Genomic DNA, 12,852 nt, shown 5'->3' on the forward strand with positions numbered 1-12,852 from the left:
TGGCTAACCGTTTCATCTCTATGAACCACTGAATTTGTAAAATAAAAATATGTGAAAATAAAATATTATATATAAAAAAATTGTACAGTGAAAAAATAAATAATGGTCCAATGGAAAATAGGACCGTAGTAATATGTTCTTTTGTTCTTTTGATTTCGGGGTGAAATATGCCATGGACAAGTTCATAATATTTGTGAGACTAAACATGTCTGGTGTTTGAAGTCGAGTCATTTGGATTGTAATGGAGTCAATGGATTGTTTACAACTGAACTTTTACGCCTGAGCCAAACCATTTTTCTGTGAAGCACTGCCTGAAGGACCGATAATATTAACCACTGTCTCTGGTTATAACAATACTGTCTATATAAGGATTAAGTGCAGGAATTCCAGAGGTATTTATTTTTAGGAGTTTTTATTTCAGTCTATTGGCCGCACCATCTCCTCATTAGGCAGTGTTTAAAATCCACAGGGAGGTGGGATTTAAGCTCCGGTGACTGTGAGCTGCAGAATTTCACCAGTCATCCCTGCACTTTGAGAGAATGTCGTAAATCATAACTGTTCATGCATCATGTTCATTAACTATAACTGGAAAAATGGAAAATAACTTTGGCCTTTTGCTTAGGTATAGTTGGAAAGAAAGTGCTTACGTCAAAGAGCTGATCGTGTTGTCGCCTCACGCAAAAATCTGTTAACACACCGCAAAGCCTACAGGCCTACTGTCGACTAGCAAGTGTGTAAAGGAAACAACTGTCTCTATCAGCTGGTATCAATAGTCTGTATCCGTCATTCAAAAACATTTAAAAACATTTACAATCCGTAAACAAAGCAGCATTTCCTTGCTATTTTGAATATCAATAATGCTGATGACTTTCTTCATTCCTGGCAGCTCATTTTGCTATGAAAATATTTGCGCACTGGAATGCTCAGCTAAGATGATGTAAAATTAGAGCAGCTTTCTGTCTGTGCCTTCATGACTTCTTTGCTCGCTTTCATCACTTTCACTTTTATTCTCGTGCACTGACACTGAACAGCCAATAAGAGCGATCTCTCTCACCGACAGCCAGATGCCTATTCAACACGAACTCCCTCCGACATGATCACGACTAAAGGCGACGTGTGGAACACACCACAAAAACGAGCCCAAAAGATGCTCACCAATGGCCCAACATTGGCCGATGACTTAACGTCGGCTTGGTGTGTCACTGCCCTTAGGGCAAAGCCAAGATTTTGTTATTTGGACTGGATCTGGCTGAGTAAGATGCCCATATTTTGGGTCTTCACATGCTCACAAGAAGTTTGGCACTTAGTTTTGTTGAATTCCACAGGACATCGTCACATTTCGTTCAGACAAGATGTACCAGAGAGTAGGAACTACAGGTCATCCTAGAGTGTCAGCTGGCACTGAAAACACATACCTACATACTTCATGCACCATGCCAAAGCACATTACTCTCTCCACAGGTGCAAGAACAACATTGTTGGCCGTCAGTGTGACAGATGTAGCCCAGGTTTCTATGGATACCCCAACTGCAGACCATGTGACTGCAACGAGGCAGGAACTGAGATAGATGTGTGTGACTCCTTCACCGGACGCTGTTTATGCAAGGTTGCTCTTCCTCTCCTTCTGCCCCTACAGTATATCATTTGTGAATTAATTTATCTGTTTTTGCTCAAAACATTAAGCGAGCTCCCTCATCATCTCTGTTAAATCATTACGATGTGTCGTCCCTCTCAGGAAAATGTGGAAGGCTCTCGCTGTGACCAGTGCAAACTGGGAACGTTTTATTTGGACCCCACTAACCCTAAAGGCTGCACCAAGTGCTTCTGCTTTGGAGCCACTGACCGCTGTCGCAGCTCTGACAAACGGAGGAGTGAGGTACTGTCCCAAAGATAAAGAGCTGTTGTTTAACTAATTATGAATTCAGTCACCTTTATACATGAACATATACACTACCGTTCGCTACCGTTGAATCTCCTGCCACAGTACATTGTCATAGTAATCATATTTTACCATCTGTCTATTGAGTTGTTGTACCTGGCAACGTGCAAAAATAAATACGGCTCAACTTGTGTAGTCCGATTTACTAACTGCTTGATATCACTCTTTTCAGTGAACCTTTGTGTGTAGTCCGATTTACTAACTGCTTGATATCACTCTTTTCAGTGAACCTTTGTGTAATGGAGGTTTGTAAAAATGTAATCAATGTAATTACTGACTGGTGTAAAATTTTACATATATTTTTGCTTTGATCTACAGATCATGGACATGGCTGGCTGGGTACTTTTGAGGAGTGACAGACAGGAAGTGCCTGTGTCTATGTATCTCGATCAAGATCTGGTGGAGGCGGATCTGAGTGATGTACCTGACGTCTCTCAGGACCTGCACTGGCATGCTCCTCGCACTTACCTCGGCGATAAAGTGAGTCCACAACAATTCTTGATATTCAGAGTAGTGAAGAGCAGGACAAATTCGGTCATGCATTCCTGTGCTCTGATCTGCTATACCTAGACTTTAAAGGTGCTCTCATCCCTATATTGTGACGTCATGGCAGCTGCTGTGACATATGTTTCAACCAAGCTTATGGGTTAGCCGGTGGTCAGACAGTAAGGGGCCAGACAGACAGCTGAATCTCCATCAGATAGCTCACATTAAAGCAGGAAACATAAAGGTCAGATAAACAATATAATCTGATAACTCACGCACACCTTGTTTGGTCTAGTGCTAAATGTTGATGCCAAGATTAAATTCAGGCTTAGTGCAGTCTTTTGTTGTCTCAGGAATTGTTGTCATAAAGAGGCCTTAATATGCCCTTTTTCAAAATCGTGATATTGTTTTTTTTCCACATATTTTACATTATTACAGCACCTGATTTAGTTCCTGTTTCTACGAAGTTCCTTGTGGTTGGTCAACCACTTTGCGTGTGTTTCGGAAATGTCACGCCCTTTACCATAACAGCGAGTTTCAACACACTACTAACGCAACTCAACCAGGCATCGCAAATTTTGAAATCTAATTTTGTAAAACTAAAAAAAAACGTCCTTATTAGTCCAAATGGAATAAATATACTGGCTTGTTAGTGAGATGACGAGGAGAGGAGAGAGATACAGAATCATTGGACTAAAAATAACAATCAAGAATCAAGACAGTGACTAAACGATCAATTTGACATTGTTTCTCTTAGTAGCATGAAATAATCTGTTATTTAAATTGTGTTTAAATTATATACAGAAAGCGATCAAAGAACGCTCCCTTTATAAACGCTCAAGCTGTCAATCAATCAAGCTGTTCTGGACTTTTACCAAAACTCCCATTATAGTCAATGATGCTGTCTACACTGCACAATGAATCTCTTATTTACATCATGTTTGCACTGTTAGTTATGATAAAAGCATTTGTGAGAGTGCAGAAATCAAGTTGTGATGGGAGAAGATCTAAATATAATGCTTAACACTTTTCACGATTAATCTCAATAGCTGTAATAGTTTAGTAAAAGATTTTGCTTGAGTTCAACATGTAATACTTATTTTATATGCAAAGATGTTAGCCAATCACAGCAGTGGGCGTTTACACTGACCCCTTTAAATGATGAAAATTGTGACCTTTTTTATACTCAAAAAGCAACATTACACAAAGAAAGTTGAAAATGTAAGAAAGCATAATAGGTCCTCTTTAACCTGATTTTATGTTCTCTTTGCCATGTGTATGTGTAGGTGTCGTCCTACGGAGGCCATCTGCGCTACCGCTTGCACACCCAGACGATGCGAGGTGATGCTTTTCTGATTGTCGAGACCACACGGCCAGACATTATACTCAAGGTACCAGAGCATACCCTCTGTCAAGTTTATTTAGAATCTTTACATACAGTTGAAGTTGATCTCAACTGAAAATCTTTGTGTGTGTTTATGTCTGTGTGTGTGCAGGGGAATCAGATGACTCTGGTGTACATGGAAAGAGAGTATTCCTCTGCTGAAGACCCTCATGAGGGAATCGTCCACCTGGTGGAGGTGAGGAAATTAGTAATAAACACTACACAAAAGAATTCAGTCTTCAGACATGAACAACTTAATTGTTGGTATGTGTGTGTGTGTGTACAAAATAATTCCACAAATGCTCAGTTGTTGTAACTCAAGTTTCCTTTTCTCATTTAAAGGAGAGTTTCAGGCACGCTCAGACTGGGAACTCTGTGTCCCGTGAGGAGTTGATGATGGTGTTGGTGGCGCTGGAGTCCCTGCAGATCAGAGCGCTGCACTCTCAGTCGGCCCAGTCCGTGTCGCTGCACGCTGCTGTGCTGGAGGCGGCAGAGAACCTGTCCTCTGGTCGACATGCCAACAACGTTGAAATTTGTCTGTGCCCAGGACACTATCTAGGAGACTCCTGTCAGGTAGTGTGCTTTAACAAAAACAAGGATTTTATACAATCACTTCTATACTATGATTCAGTGCCTTTTAGAGGTTCTGTGTGAGTTGAATATGCCAAAAATCTGCTTTGGATATTTTCCTGTTTTATAATGCTGGAATAAAGTAATATTGCTGGAAAAGTTCTATATTGATGCATTATGTAAGGGTGCTTCCACACTTCTTTCTTCTGTTGAACACAAAAGAAGATATGTTCAAGAATGCTGGTAACCAGACAGTTGACAGTAGCCATTGACTGGGGAAAAAATGCTATGGGAGTCAATGGCTACCGTCCACTCTCTGGTTAACAACATTCTTTAGCATATCTTCTTTTGTGTTCAACCGAAGAAAGAAACTCATATAGGTTTGGAACAATATGAGGGTGAGTAAATGAGATGAAAGATCATTTTTGTTCATCTCTGTCTGTCAGCAATGTGCTCCAGGCTACTACAGAGACACTAAAGGGCTGTTCCTTGGGAAGTGTGTCCCCTGCAACTGTAACGGTCACACTGATCAGTGTCTGGATGGCTCTGGGATATGTGTGGTGAGTTCAGCTCACTAAGTCATATATAAATCACATAACAGACATCAACATGGGCGATATATTGCTATTGCATATTCCACTGGGTATAGTAAAATGTCAAACTTCATGGAAAACAATGTTTTCAATCCAAAAATGGATGTCGGAGCTGAACTCAGAGCTTCAATTAGCTGAAAGTTGAAATCTTCATACACAGAACTGCCGCCACAATACCGCTGGAAACCATTGTGAGAAGTGCCTGGGCGGTTTTCACGGTAACAACACAGTTGATGGCCATGCGGTGTCCTGCTCCAGCTGTCCCTGCCCGCTGCAAGTGGCTTCAAACAAGTCAGTGCCCTTATTTCATCATCTGGACAACTAATTTACCATTTCCTGTTATTCTCGAACCTATTTTTCTTTTATTGATTTGCTTGTGCCAGTTTCTTTCTGGTTTCTTTGTCTTTAACCCACAAAAATAGTTGATTTCAGTGCTGGATATCCCAGATATCTCTATCATTCTCAGAGTAAAGGATGTTTGTCTGTTTGATCTTGCTATCAGTTTTGCCGTTCGCTGTGTGGAGAGGCCCAAGAATATGCAGTGTCTATGTATGCCTGGCTATGCTGGATCCAAGTGTGAAAGGTACAGTTATGAAACATCCACTTATTTTATTGTTATTCATTGACAATTGATTATTAATCGATAATAACTTGTATTATTTTATAAATGTTATTATTATTTTTCATAATAACAAATATAAATAAAATAGGGTTGTCGACTGAACACATCAATTAATTTAGAAAGACAAAAAAAGTGTCCAGGGTGCTCAGGGAGTTCAGTCAGATGTTTGAAGGTGCTCTTTGGGGTCCGGAATTCAAATAAATGTAGAAAAGAGAAAATCCAAGGCACTCTTCGTCAAAATGATTTAAAAAGCCTTTATTTTACTGGCTATTTCATAATAGAAAATTAAAAGACATGGGGAGAAGCAACCCACGTGTAGCGGCGCAAACATCCTTCTTCACACCCTGATCTTTCGAAAGCCACTTTTTGTAATGGCTATTTGATGGTTTTCTCATTTAACACAATAATAACTTTACATGATCGTTTGTCAAGTCAAGTCAAGTCATCTTCATTTATATAGCACTTTTAACAATGTAGATTGTTTCAAAGCAGCTTTACAGAGATAAACGTATAATTTAAGGTAACAGAGATTGTTTTGGCTTTATAGCGGTTTGGAATTCCCTACAAACCAAGCCTAATCAAAGTACTGGTGTTTCCTTATAATTTTTGATACAGAATTTTATTTTATTTTATCAATTCGGGGTAGGTACGCAAATTGAGTTTTCCCGACTACGCTTTATCTGTAGAGTGGTAAAGGGATCCTCCATAGGGAGAGACTAGTTGGCACTTCAGCACTGCGTTGTCATCGGGTCCAGGCGAAGGTCCTTCATCAGATCTGGATACGGCCTGGATCCGGCAGGCTGCGGGAAAACCTCGGGATAAACAAAGACACTAAAATTAGCGTAGACGCCATTCTTCTCATGATGTAACGAGTACATCAGGATTTATAGGAAGTGTTCCCGGTTCCAGCTGACCTAATCTATGCAGCCTAACATTGAAGTCTATAATGTATTATGTGAATGCTAGGTCAAAGAGATGTGTCTTTAATCTGGCTTTGAACTGATAGAGTGTGTCTGCTTCCTGGACAATGGTAGGAAGACTGTTCCAGAGTTTTGGTGCTAAATAGGAGAAGGATCTACCGCCAGCAGTGGATTTTGATATTCTAGGTATTATTAACTGGCCAGAATTTTGAGAGCGCAATAGACGTGAAGGACTATAATGCGTTAAGAGCTCGCTCAAGTACTGCGGAGCTAAACCATTTAGTGCTTTGTAAGTAATCAGCAATATTTTAAAATTGATGCGATGTTTAATAGGGAGCCAGTGCAGTTTTGACAGAACCGGGCTAATATGGTCATACTTCCTGGTTCTGGTAAGAACTCGAGCTGCTGTTTGTGGGTAATTTCTCAGCCAAATTTGAGATTAATTTGTGATTAATTAGATGAAATGATCAGCACATCTTATAATTAATTAGATAAATAATTGCCCTAAAATAAAAATAAAAATACCATTTAAATAAAATGATTAAAACATTTTAAATAATACATTTATTCTATCAAATTAAATAATTTATTAATTTATCATTTATAAATGTAAAACATAATACATTATTATTACTATTATTGTTATTAAATAATTAATTACAGTCCACTAGAAAATCCTAAATGAAAATCCTTAAATTACTTCTTTTCTGCATAATGCAGGTGTGCTCCAGGTTACTATGGAAACCCAATGGTGATTGGCAGCACATGCCAGCCGTGCAACTGCAATGGTAACTCAGACCCCAACATGTTGTTCAGCGACTGCCACCCTTTGACAGGCGAGTGTCAGAGCTGCATGCACAACTCCGCCGGGCCGCACTGCGAAATCTGCGCCCCTGGTTTCTACGGTGATGCCATCACAGCCAAGAACTGCACCCGTGAGGCAACTTTTATATACTCTAAAACACATCTGTCATCTGGAAGGTGTTTAAAGTGTTCTCATGATTGTGTTTTTTTTCCCAGGATGCAACTGTTCTCCTTGTGGGACTGCACATTGTGACCCTCACACCGGGCAGTGCCACTGTAAGCCTGGAGTGGTGGGATCCTACTGTGACAGCTGTGAGGTATGTCTGCTTATCTTTTTTGTCTATTTATTTTAGTTTTTAGTATTTAGTTTTGTCTCATTAGTTAATAGTAATAATGTTTGTTTTTTTTTAGGATGGGGCATTTGGCTTTGATTCCTGCACTGGCTGCCGTAAGTGTGCTTGTGAAGCAGCGGCGGCGTTGGTTCAGCCATGTGACCCTGCTAACGGCTCGTGTGTCTGTCGGCCTGGGGTCAATGGACCGAACTGCCGCCAGTGTGCTCCAGGTTACTGGGACTACGGCCCTAATGGCTGCAAGAGTAAGTCTAAAGCACACATACACAAACATGAGGAAATATAACATTGTCTGTTGATTTTAATGAGGGGTGTGGTCTGTAGAGTGTGAGTGTAGGGGAGGTCGCTGTGACCCTCGCACGGGAGAGTGCCGCTGCACCGCAGGTCTGACAGGGAAGCAGTGTGACACATGTCTCAGTAAACACAGTGTTCTAATGCAACACGAAGCCGATGCGCACTGTCAGCGTGAGTACTGCTTCACTGGACAACACACACTTCCTTCACTCACATATTCATTCATTCATTCATTTTGCCTCGCTCACTTTTACAGTACCATTCAAAAGTTTGAGGTCAGTAAGACATTTTAAAAGAAATTAATACTTTTATTCAGCAAGGATGCATTAAATTGGTCAAAAATTATAGTAAAGGCATTTATAACATTAAAATGATCCTGAGAAAAATTGATCACGGTCTCAACAAAAATATGCAACAGCACACTGTTTTCAACATTGAGCAGCAAATCAGCATATTAGAATGATTTCTGAAGGATCATTTGACACTGACGACTGGAGTAATCATACTGAAAATTCAGCTTTGATCACAGGAATAAATTACATTTTAGAAATATATTCAAATAGAAAATGGTTGTTTTAAATTGTAATACTATTTCATAATATTATAGTTTTTATTGTATTTTTGATCAAATTCTTGCAGCCTTGTTGATCATTAGATACTTCTTTTAAAATCATTAAAAAATCTTACCAACCCCAAACTTTTGAATGGTAGTGTACAGAATACACTCACTCAATAGCTGAATAATTCATTGAGTCAATAATTAATTTGCCCACTCATTAATTAATTCACTCTTTTACTCTAAAGGCAAACTAAACAATATTTTTGTGGGTCGCAGACAGTTCATCTCACTCATTAGATGTGATTGAATGATGATGAGATGATTGTTGTGCATTATGTATTTAGCCTGTGACAGCTGTGTGATTGTTCTGCTGGAGGATCTGGACAAGATAAACCAGCTTTATCAGTCCGTCGCCAATCAGCTGACCAGCCTCAATGCCAGCTCAATGGCCTGGACTCAACTAAACCGCCTCAATGCATCTATGGAGGACATTGCCGTGAGTCTCTCTCTCTCTCTCTTTCAGACACAAACACTCTCTCAGCTTTTACATTTTAGAATTTTCCCCACTTAAAATGTTAGTTGTGTATTATTAAAATTATAACAAACTATAATTTTATGCCACAGAATGCCATAACGAAATACAACAGCACTCTGGACAAGAGCAGGAACCGGGCCAATTTGCTGGAGGGAGAGCTGCAAATCATTGACTCGGATATTGAAGAGTTAGCGGAGAAGGTATGACAACATACCATCAGATGAACTTATTCTGTTTTCAAACCAAAGGGACCATAAAACCATTTGACCATATTGACTAAGAGTTTTTTGTGTGTGTGTCTGTGTATTAGGCCTCGGTCACGCAAAAGAAAGGAGATGATTTAGAGGACAACACTAATGCCACACACACTAGAGCACAAGACCTGATTGGATTCATCAAAGGCATCATGGGAGATGTGCAAGGTGGGAGTGTGACAAAGTAGAACAGATACTTGAAAAAAAGCCTTGTCTTGTTCAATTTACCACATTCAACTGGCTTTTCTGTATCTGCCCAGACATTATACTGCAGGTGAACCGGACTGCACAGAATGAGACCACGGTGACCGACGAGAAGGATCTGACTGGAAAGATAGCAGAGGTGGAGTCCATGCTCAGAGACATGCGCTTCAGGGGCTTTGACTTCCAGAGGAGACTAGCAGGAAATGAGCTAGAACAAGCCAACAAGTGTGAGTGACAGGACAGACCGAGTCAATAAGAAATGTTCAACAAACTCAGCCTCTTTCATTTTATTGTGTAACATTTAACTGATCATTTTATAACCTTTCGAAGCTTATAATCCTTTATAAATACTTGATGTTGGATTGGAAAAAAATGGGTAACACTTAACTTAAAGCCTTTGTATATAATGCATAATAATACAAGTATTTTAATGCATTAATTATGTCATTTAATGCATCTCATGAATAAAGGTAACCACAGTTATAAGACATTATAATACTTATCTATTCACTGTTACACCTTCAGAAAGTGTAATAAAATTTCAAACACATCACAAACAACCAAATTCAGATAACAAGGAATCTGCGAATATTATAATGCATTTTAAGTTTGGTTACAATTATTTATGGGAAAAAAATATATATTACGCATAAGAGCGTATATTAGGAATACTTTAATAATGCATTATAGATAAAGGCTTCAAATAAAGTGTTAGTAAAAAATGTATCTAGATTATTTCATAAAAAAATTTGCATTCACTTTTGTACGTGTTTTTACTGTGTTTAAAAGGGATAGACCTTGTCCTTTATAGTTGTTGTCTCTCTGTAGTGGTAGATCGTGTGAAAAATGAGGTTGCAAACCGGACTTTAAATAATGAGGCTGTGGCAGAGAACATCAAAAACAAACTGAACCAGTTCAATCAGCAGCTGATGGACCTGAGAGATGCCCTGAATGAGGCCGTCAACAACACCGCACACACCGTAGAAGCCAACAACATTAACCAGAAACGCTTGGAGGAGGTCCAGGTAATCATTTAAACACACGGACACACACCTTTTAGTTGAATTGGCCACACATCATATTCATAGGAATCTGCGTATAGATTTTAGATGGAGTTGCAGGAAGAACTATTTACTGCATTGCAATTCCATTCAAATGAACATAATTGTGTTTTTCTAGAAAATAATAAATAACCTGCGTGAGAAGCAGAAGGAGGTGGAGAACCTGAAGCAGATGGCAGAGGATGATGTGACCCAGGTCAACGACCTGCTCTCCATGCTCCAGGACTCCAAAGAAGTATGTAGAATCATAACATTTCTGTATTTACCATAAAAGTACCTCACTGAACACATGCATGCTGTCTCTGGATGCTGTGTTCCCGCTATCAGGATTATGAGCGTCTGGCCGCTCAGTTGGACGGAGCGAGACAGCCCTTAGCTGAGAAGGTGCAGAAGTATGCTCCAGCCGCCAGTAAAATACCTCTGGTGGAGGCTGCAGAGAAACATGCTGAAATGCTGGACCAGCTCGCCAAGAATCTTTCCAGGTGTGTGATCCATATTTGGTCAACTTATATGGGGTTTTTAGGGCACGTTAACACGACAACACAAGTAAAGACAGTTTAAAAATAATTTAAGTAACATATAAATGGCCATGATTGATTAAAAAAAAAAGGAAAAAAATGTGTTAAAGGATAAACTGAAATAAAATTATGCAGTGCATTGACTAAAAATTCAGCACACTGCTAGTCAATAACAAAATTGCCATAAAGCATTCATTGTGCCATATTGCACGTTGCACTTTCTGTCACGGAACGCACACAAACAGGTAGGTAAGATCCAATAGCAATTTATTAGGGTAATCCGTAATCGTAATCCAAGTCAGGCAAAAGGTCAAAATCCAACAAAGGCAGTCCAGAAAAACACAAAACAATACAGGTATGGAAACATGGAAGTGCGCTGACATCAAACAAGGACTCCGTGACAAACACTGAAACAACCAGGGTATATATACACACACAGAACTAACAATGAAACAGGGAACAGCTGGGAACAATGATGACATGGAACAGCTGAACACAATGAACACTCAGTGACAGACAGGAATTGTGGGGAATGCAGTTCATGAATGTGGATGACACCGTGGGGAAGAGGACCTCTAGTGGACACCAGGAATACACAAACCAGACACTGTGACATAACCCCCCCTCTACGGAGCGGCTACCAGACGCTCCAAGAACACACTACAAAACAAAACAAAACGTCCAGGAGGGAGGTGGACTGGTGGAGGATCAGGGGGAGGGATGGGGGGCCAGGTCCATGAAGGGGAACAGGAACAGAGGATGACGGTTTAGCCAGCTGCCAGGGCGAAACAGACAGTCCATCGGACGGCCAGGATGAAGCAGACGGCCCATCGGGCGGCCAGGGCGGAGACTTTCCTTCAGGCGGCCAAGGCAGAGCAGACCATTCATCGGGCGGCCAGGGCGGAGCAGATCGTCCATCGGGCGGCCAGGGTGGAGACTTTCCCTCGGGCGGCCACGGCGGTGAAGACCCCTCGGGCGGCCACGGCGGTGAAGACCCCTCGGGCGGCCACGGCGGTGAAGACCCCTCGGGCGGCCAGGGCAGTGAAGACCCCTCGGGCGGCCAGGGCAGTGAAGACCCCTCGGGCGGCCACGGCACAGGAACTGGAACAGACACCAATGGCTCAGGAACTGGAACTGGCACCAACGGCTCAGGCACTGGAACTGGCACTGGAACTGGTACCACCCGCTCAGGCACTGGAACTGGCACCACCGGCTCGGGCACTGGAACTACTGGAACTGGCACCACCGGCTCGGGCACTGGAACTACTGGAACTGGCACCACCGGCTCGGGCACTGGAACTGGCACCACCGGCTCGGGCACTGGAACTGGCACCACCGGCTCGGGCACTGGAACTGGCACCACCGGCTCGGGCACTGGAACTGGCACCACCGGCTCGGGCACTGGAACTGGCACCACCGGCTCGGGCACTGGAACTGGCACCACCGGCTCGGGCACTGGAACTGGCACCACCGGCTCGGGCACTGGAACTGGCACCACCGGCTCGGGCACTGGAACTGGCACCACCGGCTCAGGTTCAGGAACAGACACAAACACAGACACAGACACAGACACAAACACAGACACAGACACAGACACAGACACAGACACAAACACAGACACAAACACAGACACAGACACAGACACAGACACAGGCTCAGGCTCAGGAACAGACACAGACACAGACACAAATACAGACACAGACACAAATACAGACACCGGCTCAGGAACAGACACTGGCTCCGGCTCAGGAACAGACAC

The 12,852-nt window shown here is 41.7% G+C and overlaps 1 protein-coding gene across 3 annotated transcripts in view; it reads left to right on the top strand.

Moving 5' to 3' along the window:
• Positions 1 to 12,852, top strand: part of lama5 (laminin, alpha 5) — an 87,411-nt gene that overhangs the window by 57,463 nt on the left and 17,096 nt on the right. For all 3 annotated transcript variants that reach the window (XM_081387308.1, XM_081387309.1, XM_081387310.1), the window contains 20 exons: positions 1,462 to 1,606; positions 1,736 to 1,876; positions 2,258 to 2,419; positions 3,712 to 3,816; positions 3,922 to 4,005; positions 4,152 to 4,382; positions 4,826 to 4,939; positions 5,133 to 5,263; positions 5,475 to 5,555; positions 7,235 to 7,449; positions 7,535 to 7,635; positions 7,730 to 7,913; positions 7,993 to 8,133; positions 8,866 to 9,017; positions 9,146 to 9,256; positions 9,367 to 9,478; positions 9,571 to 9,741; positions 10,343 to 10,539; positions 10,694 to 10,810; positions 10,903 to 11,057. In XM_081387308.1, coding sequence (XP_081243434.1) covers positions 1,462 to 1,606; positions 1,736 to 1,876; positions 2,258 to 2,419; positions 3,712 to 3,816; positions 3,922 to 4,005; positions 4,152 to 4,382; positions 4,826 to 4,939; positions 5,133 to 5,263; positions 5,475 to 5,555; positions 7,235 to 7,449; positions 7,535 to 7,635; positions 7,730 to 7,913; positions 7,993 to 8,133; positions 8,866 to 9,017; positions 9,146 to 9,256; positions 9,367 to 9,478; positions 9,571 to 9,741; positions 10,343 to 10,539; positions 10,694 to 10,810; positions 10,903 to 11,057 — 2,850 coding nt within the window. The remainder of the gene's footprint in view (positions 1 to 1,461; positions 1,607 to 1,735; positions 1,877 to 2,257; positions 2,420 to 3,711; positions 3,817 to 3,921; positions 4,006 to 4,151; positions 4,383 to 4,825; positions 4,940 to 5,132; positions 5,264 to 5,474; positions 5,556 to 7,234; positions 7,450 to 7,534; positions 7,636 to 7,729; positions 7,914 to 7,992; positions 8,134 to 8,865; positions 9,018 to 9,145; positions 9,257 to 9,366; positions 9,479 to 9,570; positions 9,742 to 10,342; positions 10,540 to 10,693; positions 10,811 to 10,902; positions 11,058 to 12,852) is intronic.

Source organism: Scardinius erythrophthalmus (assembly GCF_964197995.2).
Source record: "Scardinius erythrophthalmus genome assembly, chromosome: 15".
NCBI classification, from domain to species: Eukaryota; Metazoa; Chordata; class Actinopteri; order Cypriniformes; family Leuciscidae; genus Scardinius; species Scardinius erythrophthalmus.